General features: G+C 37.1%; 1 protein-coding gene across 2 annotated transcripts; it reads right to left on the bottom strand.

The window, feature by feature from the left end:
* Positions 1-287: 287 nt before the first annotated feature.
* Positions 288-23,131, bottom strand: LOC112574031 (glycine dehydrogenase (decarboxylating), mitochondrial-like). 2 transcript variants are annotated; one of them, XM_025254830.1, is made up of 23 exons: positions 23,005-23,131; positions 17,190-17,268; positions 14,987-15,122; positions 14,554-14,718; positions 14,002-14,079; positions 13,410-13,557; positions 12,123-12,416; positions 11,772-11,877; positions 11,314-11,453; positions 10,968-11,048; positions 10,209-10,436; positions 9,850-9,992; positions 8,589-8,664; positions 7,899-8,024; positions 7,597-7,676; positions 6,869-6,938; positions 6,554-6,666; positions 5,801-6,060; positions 4,994-5,089; positions 4,586-4,693; positions 3,148-3,212; positions 2,845-2,925; positions 288-2,153 (listed from the first exon to the last, which is right to left on the bottom strand). In XM_025254830.1, exons 3-23 carry the CDS (start codon positions 15,049-15,051, stop codon positions 2,007-2,009), a joined length of 2,670 nt encoding a protein of 889 aa, XP_025110615.1. In that variant the 5' UTR covers positions 15,052-15,122; positions 17,190-17,268; positions 23,005-23,131; the 3' UTR covers positions 288-2,006. The 2 variants fall into 2 exon arrangements, with proteins under 2 accessions (XP_025110615.1, XP_025110614.1); XM_025254829.1 differs by lacking the exon at positions 23,005-23,131 and adding an exon at positions 18,282-18,626.
* Positions 23,132-23,145: the final 14 nt, after the last annotated feature.

The raw sequence follows: 23,145 nt of genomic DNA, 5'->3' as shown, positions 1-23,145 counted from the left end.
GAGTTATCTTGAAGTTCAGTTTGAATTTAACCGCTGCATGGAGCAGCATCAATTTTTGATAAAATGCTGACTGAGCTGTGTCGCTCGTCACATTTCTCTTTGCTCTGGTATAGACCGAATTAGCGATTTCTGTTATCAGTCATGAGTTAACTCATAGCAGTTTTTAAGTTGACCAGCCCCTTTATTGCCATCATGCTTTAAAACTGTCATGCAGTGTCAACTGTAGTGTCAGTAAATAATACAGATAACAGGTAAGAATTTCACTGCACCGATTAAAATAGCACACCCAAAAGAAAATCTGAATTTATTCGTGTAGCATGTCTGGACCATTGCACATAAAATATGAAGGACAGAATCATGGTCACAATATTTGTTTTTAGAATTTCAGCATTAAAATATAAAGTAACAAGTCTATTCCTACCAACATCAAACTGACCTCTTTGAATGAGAATTAAGAGCTCCTCTGAATGAAATATTAGAAATATATAATATTTTAGCAGTCTGTTACCTTACCAAAAATGAATAGTTCTCAGATCAATTTCTTTTCACAACAGCATTTTTGTAAAGTGATAAGAACTTATAATAATACATATGTAATATTATGTTTAATACTTTTTTCATATTAACTGGCCCGTGATTGTCAGTTTATTTAAGCAGCACTTAATATAAACGAAACAAAACATAGGTAACATTGCACAAATAATAGTCTTGAAGTAGTACAAAATATCTGTTTAAACAATCCTGTTTGGATATCATTTTAGATGCAGTTCCAGATTGTTATGGATGATAATCTTACAATGCATTTTGACTAGAAGGCCACTACCAAAAAGTTTTTCCCATGATCGAACTAACTGTACATTGTAGCTATGAATGGTTGTAAATGCCAGGAAAAATGAGCAAAAATGTAGATAATGGTTTTGTGGAGTTTAACACAATATCAACTTCACCAAAAGGCAGAGGTAAATAATAGTTTAAAAGATGTCCTTGCTTCATCATAAAATGATATCAATAAATTTTAGGACCTGTTATGGTTATGTATAATCCAATTAAAAAATGTAGAAAAAAAATTGTATACACAAATTGGATTAGATCTGCAATCTGCCTTGAAATTTTCTATGATGTGGAATTACAAGTTGGTTGAAATTGCAAGCCCCGAAATTCTTACATTTAGCTCAAAAAAACTGTTGATAACAAACAGTAGAAATGCACACACGCCTCACAGCATGCACACACACACACACATTGTCACCTTGTTGACGGGTTTTTTTTAACCAAAAGGTTATGCAAATATATGCATACAAAAACTTCACAGCTAAGTAAGGGTTTTATAAAGCTGTCACATCTCATTCTCAGGCATACACATAGGCCATACATCATTAAAATCATGCATTATTTTGCATTACTGTCACCCACTTTCACAGAAACAAATCACGAAAACCATGGATGATAAACAGGACTGTGGTGATGTCCCAACAAAAATTTAAATTACATAAAACTGTAAGGAAAAAAACATTAACATATGCCAAACCATCAAACTGGCAGTGATTCACCTTAAATGTTTCTTTTACCTGCTGTACAAAATATACTGTACTCATTTGGGGTCATGTTATTTCTTTTGCTATATATATGTATATACAATGAAAAGGAATTCAGCCTTGTTTCAGTTTGCTGCTAACACTTTTTGTTTTGTTTTTGTCTTCACTTGGCACAGGCAGTCTCCAAAATATATATTTTTTCCTACCTGTATACAGTTTTTAATAAAAACTCATGGTCAAGACACTAAAGCCAAATTGTTAAAGAATCCTTCAGTCTACTCACATTTTCATTTAATGTAAATCATTGCAATTTCTTAAGGAAATTTTAAAGGTTGTTACAAAATGTTCTTTAATCACAGTAAACAAATTAGGACATGTTTTAAAAACAAGTATATTCACATCTCCCTCCTTTTCCTGTTTTGCCCTTCAGTTCTTTAAGGAATAATGTCATGCTGATAGGTCAAAAGTAGTTTATCCAAGTGCTTGCTCTTCAACTCCATTCTCATCACTGCTGTAAGATGTGACAGATGGACAAGTGCAGACCAGATTCTGATCACCAAAGATATCATCAATCCGTGCAACTGTTGGCCAGAACTTGTTGACTGGTGTCACAAATGGCTAAAGAGGAGGGAGAAAAAGATTTAACTTTTTTAAATAACTTTAATTTGGGGGGCAACATAATTGTTATCTAATTATTTAAAGTGCAAGAACTTCTGAAAGAGAATGTACTTTAGGGTGCAAACTTAAGTCACAAATGCATCCAAGTTTTCCTTTCCCTCTCCCCACCCCAAATAACTGGGTTCATATAAGATAAAAATGTCTAAAATCAACCTCCCCCACCCCTACCACCTAGAAGATTCAAGTTTTCAAAGGTCAAGGGTCTAATGTAAAAAGCAGGACAATAGCCAAAGTTTGGGACTAGAGAAAAAAAATACACTGTTACAAACAGAATTGTAAAATATAAACAAGGGCATGCCACATTGTCTCTTTTGCTGAAGTCCAGGAATGGAGACAACATCCTGACACTTTATACTATTTGGTTTACCATCATAAGCATAGCCTTTTTTCCATAATCTTGAGCTTCACATATTTAATACATTAGGCCCCAACATTTTCAAACAGAAATGAAATCCATGATATGGTATTAGAATATGGATAAAGTATCATGAACAGGAAAAGAGCCATTTGCTTGGATTTGAATGATTCTTTTTCTTGTAATGAACTAAGCAAAATATTTGAAACAAAAATGGATTTTAGAAAAAGAAAAATAGTCCAGATGGCATAAGCTGTGTCAATGGATTTAACTCACAGCTGGAAAAGCTCCCATTTCCCGAGAATATGGCCGTTTCCAAGTGCTGGAAATGATGTCACTTAGAGGATGTGGAGCCATCTGAATCCAGAAATCAACAGGTAGATATCAAAATGATATTAAACTATTTTGTTCCAGCATTTCAACAATATACCTTTAAATAACATTGCAATATTTGCTATGATTTATCTTATGTCTTCTAGTTTTAGAGTTTTCAGGATATCTGACATTCTGAATAACATGGGAGAGTAAATTTCCATTAAATTTACCAACAAAAGTTTAACTAATCTACAGTCAACTTGCCTTCAAAGGATTACATTCAATGTCTAGTTTTCCTTCTTCAACATCCTGAATCTCCTTTCTGATTGCTGCAAAATGGAATTGTTATATTTGTTTATACTGTTAAATTACAGAAATAATTGACCAAGTAGATGAATGTATGCATGTACATGCGCATATGAGTGTGACGAAACTGCAGGGAGAAGGGATAGACTAAATAGCCTGAGGGGAAAGGGGACACTGCTGGCTCACTTAACACCTGACTCACACAATCACTCTCAGATTTCACACGTCCGCACACCTCACTCAAATACTTCCTCCCCACTTGCGTGCGCAACCAACACCTGACAGCATAGTTTTACAAGTAATAAGAAATTATTCTTAACACAAAAAAGAAAAATTTGATTGAATAATATCACATCATTAGACCAGTAAAATTCAAGTAGGTACAAAAGGAACACTTCCCCTGCATCTGAATACGAGTCCCATGTCAGGGTGAGCGATTTACCCCATGTCCCCAGGACATATGCAGCTGGGCAGTACAACTGTCCTCATGACTCATTAATCCCGCGACAACCAGTAGCAGATGGCAACAGAATTGCCTTGGCACAACACTGTCCTTCTGGCAGAGAAGATCCTCTGGTTGTTCACAGTTGCCCCAGACAACAATGGCGACAAAGACAAAGGTTAGCTTTCAGACACACTGTCCCTAACTCACTTGATTTGCTGCCTTCTCTGGTTACCATAGGCAGCGAACAGCAACTGTAGGGAAGATCTTAAGCAACAGCTGTCCGGTACTGGCTCTAGACAACCAAGAATTCCAGGGTAACACAGACATATTCTGCCAGCCACTACCTCCAGAAAATATGTGGCAGTGTTGCTGTTACTGATATTCCAATGCAGCATACCCTTCTTCTCCTCTGTGAGGATGGCAACCCTTATCTCCCACTTCAAAGGTCACACAATAGAAGTGCCAGTAACTAGCCCATTGCGCTCTCGTGGAACGGGCCTCCTCCAACAGACTTACTGCTTTCAGTAGCTATGGTACTCAGAGACAGTAGTCCCTGATGGAGAAACTGGAAAAGGACCTGACTACACATCTACCCTAAACTATATAGGCCTGTAACCATGTGACCCCAAGAAAAAAATCCACCCGGTCCTGGCGCTATCAATATTATACTAAAGAAACTACAGCCTATCACGCTATACCATGAAATACCTATGACCTACCCCTCATCCCTGGTCCTCGATCGACTGCATCCATCAGCGCAACATGTCAAGTCGTAAAAACAGATTGAAAGGCTTCCCTTTACTGTTTTACTGACCACTACCCACCTATAATTATCCTACCTGCCTCCGATATGTTGCTCTGGCCTTGAACCAGGATGGTTTATGACAATGAGGTACAAGTAAAAGGAAAATTTCATACCCATTCCAAGACAGGAACGTACAAGCAGCTTACCTATCAAGGCATCACACAATCTGTCAAGCTCTGCCTTGTCCTCTGATTCTGTAGGTTCTATCATCAGAGTACCCGAAACTGGCCAAGATAATGTTGGTGCATGAAATCCTGTTAAGAGATACATAAATTACATTATTAAAGATACATCCATAATGTTTGCTGCCAAAATGGAACTTTAATGACAGTCATGACCATTTACTGGATTTAAAGTGATTATTATAGCATAAACACATCACACAGTTATTTAAACTATAATCATATACATATTTACTCTTTTTTTTTAAAATAAATCTGAAAGCTGTCTGCTCCACTGGATCCTATCATACAAGAACTAATTTAATGTGGCTACCCCCCATCCCCCACCTTACAAACAAAACCCTAAAAAGAAAGAACCTAGAAAGGCCATACCATAATCTTGCAGGCGTTTGGCAATATCCGTGGCATCAATATTGGCAGTTTTCTTGAATGGTCGACAGTCAATGATAAACTCATGTGCACAGTAACCTGTAGACAGCATCACATTTTAATAATATTAAATGAATATAAGGAGCAACAAGGAATAAACTAAACTAACTAAATGAATATAAAGCCATCATGAAAACGTGTTTATATTATCTCATTGCAACAATATTCTGTGAACAGGTTGACATTGTCATGGTAATATTTTAGAAAGAAAACAACCTTGAAATAGAAAGTAAATAGAAAGTCATCACCATACCCTGTTCACAGGTTTTCATGTACACAGTTTTTCTTTGCCACCGTAGGGTGGATACAGATTCTTGTCACCGCGTTAATATGCATATATGGCATAACAGAGACATGCAAAAATGTATCTTTTGTAATTACTTTTGATATTTTTTTAGGCTAAATGTGAAAAAATGTCCCTGGAGTCACAGAAAACTTCATGAGACCATAGAAACAAAGGACTGAAAAAAATAAATCTTGTTTTTTTTTCATAAAAGGTAAAAGTCATCCCTCGACCTTATTCAGATTGTAAGGACAACTTTATGTCTTACATCTCTTCTCCCTCACTGCCTTACCCTCCCCAACATTCTTTGGAGTCAGGTACCCATTCCCACCAGCTGGGCCAATGAGGGGAACTGAGCTGCGCTACATGGGTATCGAACAGGCATGCCTCTCGGTTCAGACACCAGCACTCTAACCACTTGGCTATCTATTTGCCCATAAAAGTAATGAACTATAAATTGTGCATACCATTATCATTGGTGTAGAGGGTGTTATAGTATCCACTAAGTCTTCGACTCATGTAGTTGGCATTCAGAATGGCCACTTGAGAAGCTCTGCGCAATCCTTGGGACCCCATCATTTTGATGTAAGCCCAGGAGATAGGGAGGATTGAGCTAGATCCATATTGTGCAGAAGAAACCATTCCAAATGATGCAGAGCCAGGTCCAAAAGTTCCAGGAGGAGGAACAACACAATGTGTTGGGAGGAAAGGTGTCAGATGTTTTTTACTGTACTCAACAAAAAGTTAAGAAATTTAAATGCATGGGTTGATCTACTGCTGTGGGGTAGTAAGTAAACAATAAGGACACCTGTTGGTTATGTAAATTGAAAAAGGTGTGCATAATGTGTTGTAGGTGAATAGGAAGGTAAAAGATTCAATGCATAGATGTCAGGATGGTAAAATCTGACATCTGTTGCCATGTGTGCATACTCATCCATACATAGATTCTTTCCTTTACACGTGCTCATCTTTCAATATAACAACAGCATTCTGGAATGTGTACATGCTCATGTTTATTGCTTTGTTTAGTTGATGAGCTCTCAATAAACAAAAATTTCTATCTCTGTTGAACAGACAGAAAATAAAGATGCATTGTGCCTACACTTGATTTTATAAATAGCATTGTGTGTATGAATATGAGTTTATCATAATCATCAAAGGGATATTTTTTTGGCAATGACAAAGATGTGCATGCAGTCAAATACCCACTATGTACTCACACTCCAATAGGACCTGCCCCAGGACCTCCACCACCATGAGGAATGCAGAATGTTTTGTGCAGGTTGAGATGTGAACAGTCTGACCCATAATCACCAGGCCGACAGATTCCCACCTGTCCAATTTACCAACATAATTAGGTAAGGACGCATCAAGAACTAAGACCATCAATGAATTTAAGGGGTGTCCTTTTTAATTTGCTTTTTAAACAACGAAGGACCAAGCTTTTATGTTTCTAAAAGAGTGCTTCAGTCTAATCTGCACATACTACTTAAGAGGCAAGCAACCAAAAAAAGAAACACAATTCTGCAACTTACCTGTGCATTCATGTTGGCACCATCCAGAAATACCTGGCCACCATAATGGTGTACCATTTCGCAAAGTACTCTGGAAATATATTTTGTAAATTAATTCTACATAAGATGTCAACTGTTAGCTGTAAAATTAAACAAAATTAGTGTTCTGTACACCACTGGAGCTGTGTATGTTAAGCGCAGTCTCCAGATCCACTTGCAAATTACATTAACTATGGTTTGTTTGTTCTTTTTGTTTTGTGCCTGTAATAAAGGTCACTAGCTATAAGTAGTACACAGTACTTATACAATGGATAGCACAAAAACTCCCTTCCTGAAAAGCTTTAAATTATTTCTATTTCACAGGATTCGATACATATTTGTGACTTCTCACATTGCATTTGCTTTATGTTTTGTTAACCAGATTTATGCAGAGCTGATCAGCAATCACTAAATAGATACATTGTAAGGGTAAAAATTATAAAGTTTGATTTTATATACTTTATGTCTGACTAAGATATTGCATATGCAATGACACCCTTTATCAGGAATTCCTAAAATACCAGTTAGTAACCTGACCTCTTCAGTGGCAATTAGTTTTCCAGTTGTGGCAACTTAACCACCTGGTTCTTTACCCAAATAAGGAAAATCTTACTCATGGGTGAAAGGCTAATGTCCATGAACAGCAAAATAGTCCACGAAATATGCACTTTATCAGCCAGTCTAGTGTACAATAGTCAAAAAGTAATCACCTTATGTCAGGGTCAAAAACACCATGTGTAGATGGATATGTAATCATCAGACAGGCGAGCTCATTTTTGTACTTTTCCACCTGCAACATAAAAATACATCTTAATGCTGCAACATAAATCTATTCATTTTCAGTAATTAGTAAAATACACATACATTTATGTACATTCTGCAGACATATCAGTAACGAAGTTTAAGAAGTTAATTATACTGAGCAAAAAAGTCTAATCCTCAAATCTGTCATCAGGGCTACCTTTTTTCTTTTATCACTTAATAATACTTACATTGTTCAAACCTCTCTTACCATTTTAGTCATGTGACTCATGTCCACAGCTCCCCTGCTATCTACATTGATGGCTTGAATCTTCATGCCAGCCAGCTGAGCACTTGCTGGGTTGGTGCCATGAGCCGACACAGGGATAATGCATACCTGTGGAAGATAATGCCCACATGGTGAACTTCACAGTCAAAGCTTCACAAATGCAATAACTATATGACAAAAGGAAATGTTGTTTCTACAGGCTGTCTCTTTCTTATTTGTAATACTTGTTATTTTACACACTGATAGGAATTCATTAAGAGCACAATAAGCTGCAAAAATTATCCTTTTATCAAAATACATTACAAGTACAAAGGAAAGTGCTCAAAGACCCAAATAAACACTCAAACATACAATTATAATACCTGTATGTGTTTATATATATATATACACACACATAAAGATAATTCTTCTATTTTTATATTATCTGTACTGCTTTTCCTAGAATATCATATAAATTTAAGCATTTGTATGTGCATGCAATATATATATACCAGTGCATGTATGAATGTGCATTATTTTATGTGAAAAGTGTATCTTAATTTAAGATGATTTCCATTTCATGAAAATATACATGTGTGTGTGTGTACTTCAGAGAAAGAGAGAGAATGCATTCAAGTATTTTCTGATTATTTTCCAGACACAGGTATACAACAGAAAAGGAAAATCACTTACATTTCTTTGTTTCTCTCCTCGAGCCTCATGATAAGCCATGATGCAGCGCAAGCCTGCATACTCTCCTTGGGCTCCACTGAAAAGAACCCTGCTTTAATCCACAGCCTATGAAAAATAAGCTTTCTTGACATCAGAAGAAAGCTTACTCACTTTTATGAACTATGTGTTTTAAAAAAAAACTCTTACTTTTCATTGTCATAGCAATTACATATGACATGCAGAATACAACAGTGAAATAAATAAAAAATTTTATAAACATAAAAGCAAATTACAGTGATACCTCGGTTCTCAAACGCCTTGACTTTCGACCAAATCGGTATTCGACCAGGAAATTCGAGAAAATTTTGTCTTGGAATCCGAACAAATATTTGGAATTCGAACATTCGAACGTCCGAGATGAGCCGAGTTGAGCCGAATGGCGTTCATTCGGCCCAGCGCGCCTTGCTTGCGTCATCAGTGTGAGTGCAGAGAGAGAGTGTGACGTTTTTGTGGAGAGAGTCATGAAATGTGTGCAAAATGGGCAGAAATCGCAAATTTTGTTGAACATCACCCTGATAAAGTGGTAGCAAATAGAGCAGTTAACATTTTTAATGACAATGTTATGTCCACTTTCCGCAAAATTTTGCAAAGGAGAAAAAAACAGCAAACAATTGACAAATTCTTCAGTAAAGAAATCAGACAAGCAACTGCAGAGCAAGATTCTGATTCTCCTCAGCAAAAGATACAGAGAACAGAAACACCCGAAGAGCAGTTACCCTCTGTTTTTATTGAAGAGGACTCCCCTTCAAAACAATAAACATCCCCCTTCCCTCCTCCCTCCACATTCATTCCCTCCTGCCATAAAGTTTGGTACAGGTACAGTAAATGAAACACAATTTACTGTACTGTACTGTACTGTACTGTACAGTACATTTTATTTATTTTTTTTGTTTTGTTTTAATAAATACACTTTTATTTCTTATTTCTTGTTGAGACTCATGTTTTTCTACATATTATATACAAATTAGACCAGTAAATAGGCATTTTCTAGGGCTTGGAACGAATTAATCCAGTTTCCATTATTTCCTATGGGTTTCATTGCTTCGGTTCTCGAACAATTTGGTTCTCAACCATCCTCCCGGAACGAATTATGTTCGAGAACCGAGGTATCACTGTACTTTTTTGTTTTTTTTATAAGGTATTTTAAAGGTATCACAAAAAAAAAAAAGATGCTTTATCCAAACATCAACTTAAGCCACATAGTTACTGTGTAGATATTCACCTGTTGGGCTGAAAAGAAATATCATCATATCCAGTAATTTCGCAGAGCATCTTTTTTAGTTCATCCAGCATCTCATGATAACCAAGCGCCTGCTCAGTGGGTACAAAAGGATGTAGATCAGAAAACTCCTTCTTTGTGCAGGGCTGCAAGCATTAAAAGATGAGGAAAGTAATAAGCCTTTAAAGGACATAATATCTTTCAAAATCAAGCCTGTGATATTTCAAGTTTTGCTTTTATTAGTTCTCAAATAAAAAGTACTTCGACAAAAGACTACTTATTTTATCGATTTATGAATAGTATACAATAATAGTGCATAGAAAAAAAAAATCAAAATATTGCATGTAGAAATATTTACTAACCACCATTTCCGTGGTGCTGTTAAGCTTCATAGTACAGGAGCCTAGTGAGATCATGGAATGTACAAGGGACAGATCTTTGTTCTCCAAGTATTTCATGTATCGCACCAGTTGTGTCTCTGAATGATAGGTGTTGAATATAGGATGAGTCAAATACTTGGATGTACGGCAGAATGCAGTTTTGAGTAAACTGGTACTGGGTGTCGGGCCCAGTTCACATGCTATGTCATTCTGAAATAAAAAGTGCAGTTTATCACATTCTGGATATCAGATGTTCAGGTTTCACCATCGCAAAATACAATAACCTTTGTTGATTCATCAAACTATGCAAGAATGAGGAGCATAACATTCTAAAAGGCTTTCACTACACAAGAAATATAATCCTTATTGACTTGAAATAAAATGCTCACAAAATGCATAATCTCGCCTACATTAGCCTACAGAACTCTGAGTTTCATCATTCTATCGAATGACCTATCATCAATGCCCTCACAACAGCACAAAGACAATGCCTTGTAACTATCTTAAAAATTTCCCTACTCTGCAGGAATTCTTGTGATGTTAACAGCTGATGAAGAGTTATTTGCTTTTATATATTTGGAGAATAACATTTTTTCAGTGTGAGTAATGGCACTTACAATACTGGGTAGCAGAAGACATCTCAAATATCTGTAATTTTTATCCTAGTTTTGTGAACATTTTCAGGTTATATCTCTACAGGAATAAGTTGTATTTGCTGATTTGAAGAAACAAGAAACTCACGAGAGTGACTGGGCATCCAATAATTTCAAAGAGGTCATCAAGATCTTGATGGTCAACTGTTTCATCAAGGGCAATGGATACCTGAAAGAAGAAACAATGATCCTTTTAGTATACTCCTTTGCAGCATTTTACATTAGGAATTTTAATGCATTTAATTGCATTCATGTCTGAAGTAAATACTACAAAAACAAAGATAAAGCCACAGAAATTATTGAAATGTATCTCTTCCACTGTTCAAACTACCATTTCACCATGTGCTGATGTTTACTGCATATCAACTGGTAAAAAAACACCAACAAGAATGATAAAAGTGGGAAGAATAAAATAAACTGAATTTAACACATACACAGCCATCATCAAAGTAACGGATATTTATTTCCTTAGCTTCTGCCTTCTTTCTGATATCTTGTTGGCTTGTGGCTGGCTGGAATTTGACAGTATCAAAAAACGTCTTGGACTTTAAGGTGTGACCCGCACGCTTGATACCTAACAGGTTACAGGAGATAAAGCCAAAATCACTTATATGATGTAGATTTGCCACTTGAAAAGGGAGTTTGTGCCAAATTCTAGAAGATATATATATCAATATACAAATAAAAGGCAACTTTTTCCCTAAAAATACATTTTCAATCCAAGTTTTGTTACTATGACAGCAATTCCCATAGATTAGCACATTTATGCATTCTCAGTGGTAGACATCATGCATGAATGAGGTGCATTTACTGAGTCAATGGTACACACACAAAGAATAAACACAATTAACACCATATAAAGGGTGTAAACTCTAGTTGTCAGAAATAATACCTTCAGCCAAAATGAGTGCTCCATTGTGTACGCGAGTGCCAATTTGCCGCAGTCCATCGGGGCCATGATAAATAGCATACATTGCAGACATGTTAGCCAAAAGTGCCTGCAAGCACAGTTTCTATAAAATCAATATAATTTTAATAATTATTTTTAAATCTTAATTATCTTTTAAATCTAAAATTATTTTTTGCTTTGCTTTAACAAAATTGTAATGATGCCATTTATCCTGTTCACTTAATCATGGACAATATACCTCACTAGAGACATTAACACCACTAGTAAACGATGACAATGTCAAGTTAAACAATATGCATAGATATGTACATAAAACCTAAAAATGTACTACACCTGTGCAGTACAGATATTGCTGGTAGCTTTATCACGTCGAATATGTTGTTCGCGCGTCTGCAAAGTGAGGCGAAGAGCTGGGCGACCTTGGGCATCTCTTGTTATTCCAACAATCCGGCCTGGCATGGTTCGAAGGAACATTTCTTTGCATGCTAAGAAGCCAGCATGTGGCCCACCATATCCTAAAGGTACTCCAAAACGTTGGTTTGTACCTACAGCAATGTCCATTCCTATTTCACCTGGAGGCTGCAGGATGGTCATTGCAAGCAAGTCTGTCGCCCCAACCACCAGAGTCTAAACATAATGCATTATTATAATGAAGTCAGACTTAAGATAGCAAGCTGCCACTGGAAATAGCAACATACTCGTACAGGATGTAAAAGATACAATGCATATAACAGAGAAAAACTCAATGTACAAATAAAGACAAGAGACATATTCTCAATCTTTTATAAAGATAATTTTTGTAAACACTTTTTGTTTTTAAGTAGCAACCAGCTTTGATTTTATTGTTAACTATGATCACTTCATGTAAGTAAAGTGTATTCATGCAGGGGGTCGGAGAAGCAAAATTGCACAAATGTATTCTTGATGTCCCCTAACATGATGAGCTGCTAGCTCACCAATGTTCGTGTGAAGGGGAAGATAAAATGGGTTGTCCACATCTGTCACTTGCTTTCTTCTTCTTCCCTATCACTCTGCTGCACACACCCCTTTCTCTCTCTCTTTTTCACTCTCATAGGCTACTTTCTCAAATAGTGTTGTCCACATTTGTTTTGCGTAGAATATGTATGGTGCAATTTTTCAGATGACAGTGGCACCTTAAAAATAAATCATTCTTTGCCAGACATGTGAAGAGACCAAAGTTTTTTGTTGATCATTTTGTTGACTGCAGAAAATAATTATCAAAAGTAAACATGCTCCAGAGTAACATATACCTACCAAACACAGCCTATTGCTTGTGTGCATGAAATCTGAGATTACACCTATGCATGCACATATACACACACAAACTCAAAGTTTACTAGACATCACCTGTAAGAAGCAGATAAGTATCAACCACATGCTTAAATTTAAGCTTAGTGCCATCACAAACATCACTCAAAGGCTTAGATTTATGTTCAGCATTATCTGTACAAATACTGTACAGATAAACTAGTAATAAATATCTTCATAATTCATCACTTGGATGCTTATTATCAAGTTGAGCATTAATTGCTCCTTACAAAATACTGGACAGATTATGTGATATCTTCCACAACCAGCAAGGATGCTTCTACTACTTACCCCATTTTCATGTGCCTTGACCACAAATTGTGAAAAGTCACTGATGTGCCCATCGGTGTCTGGATACTGAACTAAAGCACCACAGAAATCACGGCCTGAGAGATCAACCTGTTTCCAGTCTGCCTCCACCACTGTGATTCCAAGGGCACTATCACAATGAGGGACAAATGTGCTGAAGGTCTTTATCTTCCATCTTTAATCTCAAGGGCTAGTCTATTAAATACATTGCAAAAATAATTCTTGTGTAACAGTTCCTGGGTTCATAAGAAAATTAAAACATTTAACCATTTAAACTTGTATGATGGCGCCTGTATTTTCAGTCTTTAAAGGAGGAGCAATGACTCTTACACTTTCTTCTTATTCTGTCCACTACAGAGTTGTATAAACAATTTGTTGAAAAGAAGTTTGTTTCTGTAACAGTCTATTTCAAAAGAATAAACTGCTTGAGTGCGGAAAAATATTTAAGAGAAAAGGTCACTGAAATATCAATGTCATTAAATATAAAATTAATCATTAGCTATTTCTTAAATTGATAACATTACTTTGAGATCTCACCTAAGCTTGGAGGAAAATATAAACAGGTTTCACATACCTTGCTCGTGTCTTTGTAACCATTATTGTTTGAGGATGGCACCGATGATCAACAAAAAACTTTGGTCTTTTCACATGTCTGCCAAAGAATGATTTATATAAGTTATGCAACAGTGATTTAGCAAAAACAGAACATTGGAATTCCACTTAACTCATTAAAATTACTTCTACAAAGCATTAAAAATAAATAATGTGTGCATGTGTGCATCATTTCAAGCACTGCTAGAGACCATTTAAACAGATATTTTAAAAGAAGAAAAAAATTGTAAATTGAATTATGAACAAAGAGCTCAAAAAAGGCCTTTTAATATTTCAGCGAAAGGGAAAATTTTTAAAGCTTAATTTTTTTTTTAAAACAGCTTTTTAAGACTCCTAACATTATCTTGACACCACTATATGGACATTAAAATTTCATCCACTTTTTAACCATGAAGCCGAAGCAACTCTAGGTCTTTTGTAGCTTTCTTTTTTTGCACACATGCCAGCATATGCTTAACCATAGCTTGGATTGGATGCTTTGCCTCTATTAGCAACTACTCAGCACTATAAGCACCTGTAACAAAGATTCATAGCTTCTGCTGCTGCTGTTCCTTCATCCAGCAGGGAAGCATTGGAGACATCGAGACCAGACAAGTCTGCCACCATTGTCTGAAAGTTCAGCAGACTCTCCAAGCGTCCTTGTGCTATCTCTGCTTGGTATGGGGTATACTGTGTTGTCCTGCAATGTGAGAGTTAAGTTATATGTACCGTTTCCCACTCTGACAGTTTGTAGTAACTTTCTGCAACATTTTTTTTTCAGACTGAGCAATTAATTTTATAGAATCTGACTAAGCATGTAACAAAGACAATACAGGAGATAAAAATCCTCCTCCTTGTATAAGGTGAAGAGGAAGGTGCAGTAAACATTTACATATATAAACATGCACATTTCTCATTCTGTGCTTCACTGCACACACTCACTAAACATGAAAAGAAGACATTCTTACCATCCTGGGTTCTCAAACATGTTTCGAATGATAGTTGGAGGTGTGAGAGTGCCATGGTATCCCATGCCTATGTAAGTTCTCCACAGCTTGTTCTTTGATCCAAGATGGTCAGCCTGCTTGAGTAATTCATGCTCGCCTAAAAGACATACAAACTGAAGTAAACAAAAAGTCTGGGGAAAGTTTCACTATTTAAACTTTTGTTGTTAACAGGGTTTTGACCTTCAGGGTGAAAAGTTATTTTGTTAGGTAAATCTCTTTTCAGTTTGCTTTCTTATATTGTGTGTTTGCATTTTGACTGTGCATATCTTTGTGGATGAAGTATAACGCTTATGCTAATATATGCCTGTGGACATAATATAACATGCTTGTGCACGAGAGCATTCTTATTCCAAGTACAGCATATAGTTTATGTATTATTCTTGCATATACATTTTGCATAGCACACCAATAACACACAAATGACAGTAAAAGATTCCTCTTACAACTGCACTTTACCTTTATGTAAGACAAAAAAACAACCATTATCTGCTCAGGCCCCCTTCCCCTTCAACTTCCCACATGCTGTCACTTAAAAACGATGTTGGCCTGGCAGAGCACCAGGCATGATATCCATCCCCACACAGTCTTCCCCAGCCTCTGGCATCTTGCTGCTGCTCTTTTTGTTCTATTAACCCAGAAACTTAGTGCGCAGCTTCCCTGACCTGATTTCCTGACAAATCTGTTATCTAGCATATGTGTGTATGTGTTTGCACACATGTGCAAGTATGTGTGCAAGAGAGAGAGAAAAAAGCATACATCTTCATTTGATGTACTTTTGAATCAGTTTGTATGAGTGTCTTTAGGAAGTGTGAACAATTAGATTGAAGTACAAGAAAAAAGACACGAGAAAGTGGAAGAAAGACAAGAAGACAGGCATCACAGAATGTGACAGTTGGAGACAAAGATGACGTATACCATATTTTCATAGTCATATGTACTTTTTGTGAGGTGTTATCATTTGTCTTCTACAATCTTTGAAATAAGAACATTGATTAGTAACTCAAAAAACTGATAGACTCTACCTATAGGTGTATCCTCAGTACCCATTCTAGTAATGAGTCCTTCACTCAACAACAAAAAAGTGCACATGGAAAGTTCCCACAACCTAGATTTTTATACCAAATAGTTTGCATCGTCATTCAGAGTATCAGAATATTCACTAAGCTATCCTTATGATTTTGTGCTTATCTCTCTCCTTCTCTTACAGCATTAACCTAGATCATCCATTCTGTAATTCTCATAGTGATATCAATATAGCTGTGTCCTGAAATCCATAACAGCAATTACTTGTCTCTTATTTAAGATCCAAGCTTTAATAAATGAAGAAATCTATATTGATTCAGGTCAATTGGCTGCTACATTCAGGTGATAGCATAGCTCATGCAGTAACATGGAGCCAAATGGCTTCAATATAGTGTATCAAACAGCATAATAAAGTGTCATAAAGAATTTAATACAATTAATGAATAATTTAAATTATTTTATTCATTTGAAGTGGCAGGTTTACAGAATTATTCAATCTAAGCACACAGACTTTCCTTATATTAATAACAATACTAAAAGTATCTAACAAGACAGTTTAAGATGTGGAATATTGTGCAACAGTCAGCAAAAAGTATGATTCTGTACTGAATTGGCTTCTAGACGGTAGCAATGGAAAAGATGTATTTCAATGTCTTGCACTGTCTAATAAAGGAGGCATTAGAAATCTGGCATTAAAGGAGTCACGTTACCTACATCTATAAGTAATCCCCAATTCACCCACATACATTGCAAGCTATATGAGTGTAGCATCATGTACACTTCTGACACCCAGCACATCTTGCCTCTACCAAGCAGTTGCATATCATTTTATATCATCTCTATGGTAATCTGCTGAAGTCTTGTCAAGAGTAGCCAGTATCACAAACATGAAAAGGAGAAATACACCAAGGATCCTGTTGCATTTTAATGGTCACTCTTCACCGGAGTGATGCAACATCAATAAAACCTTTCTTTCAAGGGATTAAGGAGGAAAATTAACAAACCCTTCAATAATGGACCTTTTTAAAGCAATGACCAGAGCTGCAGGACTTTGTGATAAGCTAGAAAATGTGTGCATGTAACATTTACTCCCTAAAAGTTATGACACTAAAGAAAACTGCCACATCATTGTAGTGCTTACCAACAGGTTCTTCTAATTTCAGGTCTCGGTCAAGCAATATGGAACTAGGTACCGTCTTTCTAATCAATTCTTCCAGATCCTGAAACATAAATTTTTATGTAAATAAATCATATGCCTCTCTCTCTTTAAGGGCCTAATAAATCGATCGCTGTTTGACCAATTTTTTACATGGGGGCAAGGGGTTGGAGGCAGGGAGCAGCAAATTTGCAGAAATGTGTGGATGTTGTTCTATGCCAACAACGCTGATCCAATTAGTCTTCTTTGCTATAGCTACAGTTTAATTAGTTAATTTAGATACAGTAAATGTACATGCCCATTTATGTTTTGTTAGTTTCTTTGAGATTAGCAGTTACTACAAAACTGTTGGAAGCAAAGTAACACTTTGAAATATTTTAATGTGATGGTTATTTAAGGTACTTTCATCAAATATTATTAGCAGTCTTTTGGGATCAGTGCTGATCACTGGTTCAGCTATTGGAATGTAGTTGGTGCTGTCTAGCGCAACTAGGGAAATTTGTTTCTTTTACAAGCTGCATAAATGTACCTGCTGCAATGTAGCTGAAATATTCTGCAGGACCTTTTTAAACTTTTTAATAATTCTGAGATGGTAATGTACAAAAAAGAAAATTCTGCTATTTTGTGGAAGGCTTCAAGTACTCAACATTTAAGCAATGCCAAGATATGAAATTATTTAACACACGTAAGCGGCTTTATATCCCTAACACAAATCAACATATATCTGCCCCTAAAACAAAGCCTGGTTATTGACATCTGACGTCAGTCCGCATTCCTCGTACAGCACAGTATACATATATATTCCACTGGTCGACGTAGGTCTTGCCTGCTAGAAATCTATAGATGCACACCGACTGAAAGACATTAACTGGCACTCTTTGAGTGGTTTAAAACTGTGTCCACTATTCCAACCATAACGAAGCTATCTGCATGGGTACGCCCTCTGAATGCAACCGAGCACAGCTGCTCGTGTCAACAAATTAAAAAAAAAAATCAGTGACCGCGTTTTAACATCGCGTGCTTCGCACTAGTCAAGTTCGAGTGATCTTCGCAAAGTGAAGAGGGAAGAAATCTTACCTTTAAACCAAGGCACTGAAGCATTTCTGACTGTTCTGCTGCATCTGGACCGATATGGCGTTTGGAGAAACTTTGAAAGCGAGGAAATAATTTTTCCAAGCTGGTATTTGATGCAGACGAAACTGACCTCTGATTTAGTTGGCTTTGTGTCGCAACAACAGCAATAGATGTGCATCTATTTAAACGGATAAAAGCAGCGCCCTTAGCGCAGATCGTCGCACGGGTGTACATGATTGAGCAACTTTTCAGCTAATGGCAAAAGAAAGCCAGTCAACTTTTGTACACATCCATCCAGCGAAAGCCACAAGAACGAAACGGCCTTCACACAGCTGTGCTCGGAAACTGTGTTTGACAAACAACCAATGAAAAACGTCCAAAGGGACAGCGCCCCTTTCGAGGATCCAAGAAGGAGCGACCTGCCTTATAAGGAATCTCATGAATAATTCAAATATACATCCTCTTTTTTGTTTGGTACAGGAGGAACTTGGTGGGCATATTCAGGCTGGATTATTTATTTATATTATCTCCTCATTCATTCTCCGTAATAATACCTACTGTAAGATTATTTGATTTGGTGAAAATTGTACAGAGTGGAACGACAAAGAGTGGAACGACAAACGAAAAATCTCTTATTCCGGAAACGTACTGGAACTCCCTTCGAGCCACGCCATTTACAAGCACGTGACATGAAAGCCTTGGCCACGGGGGAAACGCGTGGTAGTGGTAACGCGCAGCTCGCGGACACTACAGGACGGTTGTGTAAATGTTCCACGCTTATTATACATTTTATGTGTATATAAGATATTTATATTCAAAAACTGTTAACTTGTTGTACAAGCAACACGAGAGGAAACATGGTATTGTCCGTTCTCTGTTATTATGAAAAAGTGGGGTTCTTCCTAGCTGTTAATTCGTACAACCGTATAACACAAGTTTCGTGGTTATACAATTGTCGAGGTCACTCGATCCCCTCTTGCCTTGACTTTTGTGACAGCATTATAGGAAAGACGTGACAGTCTGTTAATTCGTGTTTGGCAGATTGAGTTCGGTTGCCTGATGGATGAGAATGGGGATCCGAGAGTCAGGGACAGAGACAAAAAAAACAAAAACAAAAGAGATTCACGCGCATTTTTGTTTGAAAGATGCGCGTTATCTTTATATGTAGATTTTACACAGTTGACTTTCTTGCATAGATTGATTGTGCATCCTTGTACGTGTAAATTCGTCTTGTGAGTCGACCATATTCGAAGCTTTCAAAGTGGGCATTATGAACTTTTTTAAATGGCGCATTAAAGTGATGAAAGCTTCCAATGGTACCTCCGAAGAGCCTATATAAAATTCCCATTGCAAATATATATTGACAAACAATTTCCAATGCCTCGAACGTTGACCTCAAAATCAATGGGTTTTCTATGACCTTCACACACAACTTTGGCAGTCAACAGTCAAACGACTCTTTACAATCTATTTCGCGTACTCCGGTACAGCAGAGCCCTTTCCACAATTTCTCACGTCCCCACCCCCACCCCCCAAAACACACACACAATTCTTCGATCTTTGTTTCTTGTACTGGTGAAAGCGATATGTGTATGTACGTGTTCCTGCTTTTTTATTTTTTATTTATTTATTTATTTTTTTTTTGACGTGGTAATTGTTTAAACATGGTTATGTAGCTTCTTTCCATTATATACTGACCTCAATATAGGCCAGTGCGTACGTGTCTTACGTAGTGCGCAGTACAAGCCAAACAGCCAGCAATGTCACTTTTGCTTACAAAAGACTTATCAGAGATCTGTAAAGGTTGATGGAGTGGTCTGTTTGGCCAGAGACGTTAAATGACGTCTCTAGTTTGGCACACACGTGACACTGACATTGACCGCTCATAATTCTCTTGCAGCCTACCACCTGACATGGCCTGATCGTAACAGTGTATATAGTTAGATAGACCGTACAGTCATGAGCCAGAGGTATCAATACCAGTGTTTGCTCTACCTGTACGTCCTACCACGGTACTGTGTGAACAGTGCGCTAGACGAGAACCTCTAACTGAGATATCAGAGATCTCGATTATCTACCTGTCTCCTAGATATAGGTCTGCGCCTGCTTCCAGTTACAGGACTCTGCAAATGTCCTTATAACTAACCCTGAGGTAAAGTTAACCCAATATTTATAGCAAACGGCCTCTAGCGTATAGATCGATGTTACTTGTTCTGATTATTACGCACATTAATTGCACGTTGAGGCGACACAGTTTTTGATGGAGTACAAGAATAACAACGATAAACTACACCAAAACAAACCATATCTTATAGTTCCTTGACCTCTGCTTACGCTATTTTCTGATACGACTGTTTGGCAGGACCAAATCAGGTTTTCACCTATTGTTTCTAATTTCAAAAACAAAAAGGCTGTTATGATGCGATTTGTCAAGATAATTTAAAGGATTAAACAATTTTTTCAAATTTTCTAGAATTGATGACACTGTTAAAATAAAATTTTAACTGATAATTTGTCGAAATAATGCTAAGATCGAGTAATACAATACTTTGAAATAGAAGAAAGGAAGGAAAGAATGAACAATTAAAAAACAAACAAACAGAGTTAAGTACAGAACAAAAGAGAATAAACCTAAGATCGACCGTGCCAGAGAAAATCACGAGATTCTGATGGTAACCAAACATTCTTGTTAACTCGAACAACGCACAGCTTCTCTTCAAGACGTGTATCACGCCAGCGTGTCACATATGTGACGTGTACGTGCCACCTGTTGCTGGGGTCAGCTTGACCTTTCCCCTGGCGTGCGACGAAGAATAAAACCCTTCAGGCAAGTTTCGCACGAGAAAAGAACAGGTCAAAGGTCTGTGGTAAGCGTAGAACTATGAGGGACCTTGTCGATGGAGGTACATGTACAGAAAATTGAGCTTAGGTGTACTAATACGGAGACAGGTACTGCCGACAAGACGTAATCTTTCTACTCCTATCACCATCATGTACCCTCTGCTGCACAATTTTTACTAGGTGAAAGTATCTGGTGAGGTATTAAGCCTGAAATTAATGTTCTTATTGTCGCCGCTTTTTATGATGATCGATAACGGCTGTCCTTCTCCCTTATCTCCCTCTTTCTTTTATTTATTTATTTATTTTGTTGGAAGTTTGCAGACCGGTCGTTTCAGGAAGCACATGGCAACTTACAATACCCAGTAGCCAAGCCCAGGACGGCCAGTCCAGAGAACCTGGACCAGTCCACTCATAAGCCAGCTCTTCCTCTGGCCACCACGTCGTCCGCCACCCTCCAACTTGAAAGACAGTCTTAGACAAAGTGTCGTGCTGGATCACATGTCATTGTCAAACCAGATCAGCCTACACCGCTTGACTTTTGCAAGTCAGGGTCCTGTATAGCAAACGAGTATAGCAAAGGGAGATGGCAAAAGTACTGAATTTGACTACTGGAGTTCTCCAGGTTATGCCCACTTTCTTATGGACCGTTTATTTTCTTTTATTTTGTTTTCTTTGATACACTGAACATGGTATGACTGAATACCAAATAATATCCGTACCGACTGTACCTTGCTCGCAGACCCAGGGACAAGCAGACATCATTTGCTGGGATGTAGGTTTGACATAGACGTTAAGGATTTACAGTCTTTAAATGTGTTATTATTCCTGTAACATTCTTCTGGTTCCGTTTAGTTGCGCCGTAGCACATAATAGCTCTTTGGGCTGAGATGTTGATTTCTTACAGTGACCGCAAAAAACTTATTCCATCTGTTTATAAAGGCAGGAGCTAGAAAGATTTCATACTGTATATAGGCAGCAAAGAAAAGCAATCAATCATGTGTTATTTTTAACTTGTTTGGAAAACATAAGATAAACGTGGCCAGTATAGATAAGACGAGTGCAAGTAAGTCTCAAGGGAGACTATCATGTTACCGCAGCCAATTGGGGAGATAAAGTTTGCTATGATGACCCCTTCTTGGATAATGTGGATATATACATGGAAATAATCAGGAACAAACTAAACACTTAGAACAATTGTTCCTATGGTGCAAAAATTAATAACTCTTCTTCACAACATTGTCATTGCAGACGTATACTTGCTTTCAAGCAAATTTTATGTAAGTGTACACTGAGACAATAATTAACATCCCTGAAAATCTTTTAACAAGAATTAAAGTTTCATCAGTATAGGATGTATGCACACACATATACAGACAATGTCCTTAAGCATGCACACATTCACATCATATATCAAATTGCAGCGTTTGTGGTGGAAGTTGATGATTATGTGCAAATCTACCTTTTGTCATATCTTCAGCAAAATCAGCATGAATATTCCTGTCATGTATGGTTAATCGGTCAAAAACTATGTTTGGCAGAGGCACAGTGCTTTGGGCATGGTTTTGTTTTTTTTTTTTTTTTTTTTTTTGGTGGCTGAGAACAGAGGACACTATAAGTTTAAACTGTACTTTGCTTGACAAGAATTCGGCTCCTAACGGTACGTGGGGACGGAAACACCTGCATGTATAGCGGTTGGGAAATGGTCGAGCAACTACCTGCAATAATTAAAGCGTTGGAGGCGATCAAGCGCAATGGCTCTATTATGGGCACAATGTTAACTTACAGCAGTAATAAGAATATATCTGCTTTTTTGAATAATTTATTCGAGATTGTTTCTATTGCACTCGATCGGAACTAGATCATTAAAAAAAAAAATTCGTATTACCTGTTTCTGTAGGTGCACCTGTTCCTAATTTAAGCGGTCGTCTGTCCAAGATAACAACACGAAATAGATGTAGAGTGCAACACAAACATTGCCACTGTTATAATCATTAAAAAAAAGAAACAAAACGTTTATATCTACAAC

This window comes from Pomacea canaliculata, linkage group LG10 (genome assembly GCF_003073045.1).
Source record: "Pomacea canaliculata isolate SZHN2017 linkage group LG10, ASM307304v1, whole genome shotgun sequence".
In the NCBI taxonomy this organism is placed as follows: Eukaryota; Metazoa; Mollusca; class Gastropoda; order Architaenioglossa; family Ampullariidae; genus Pomacea; species Pomacea canaliculata.
Note: the sequence above shows the minus strand (reverse complement) of the source record. Positions and strands in the feature narration are given on the sequence as shown.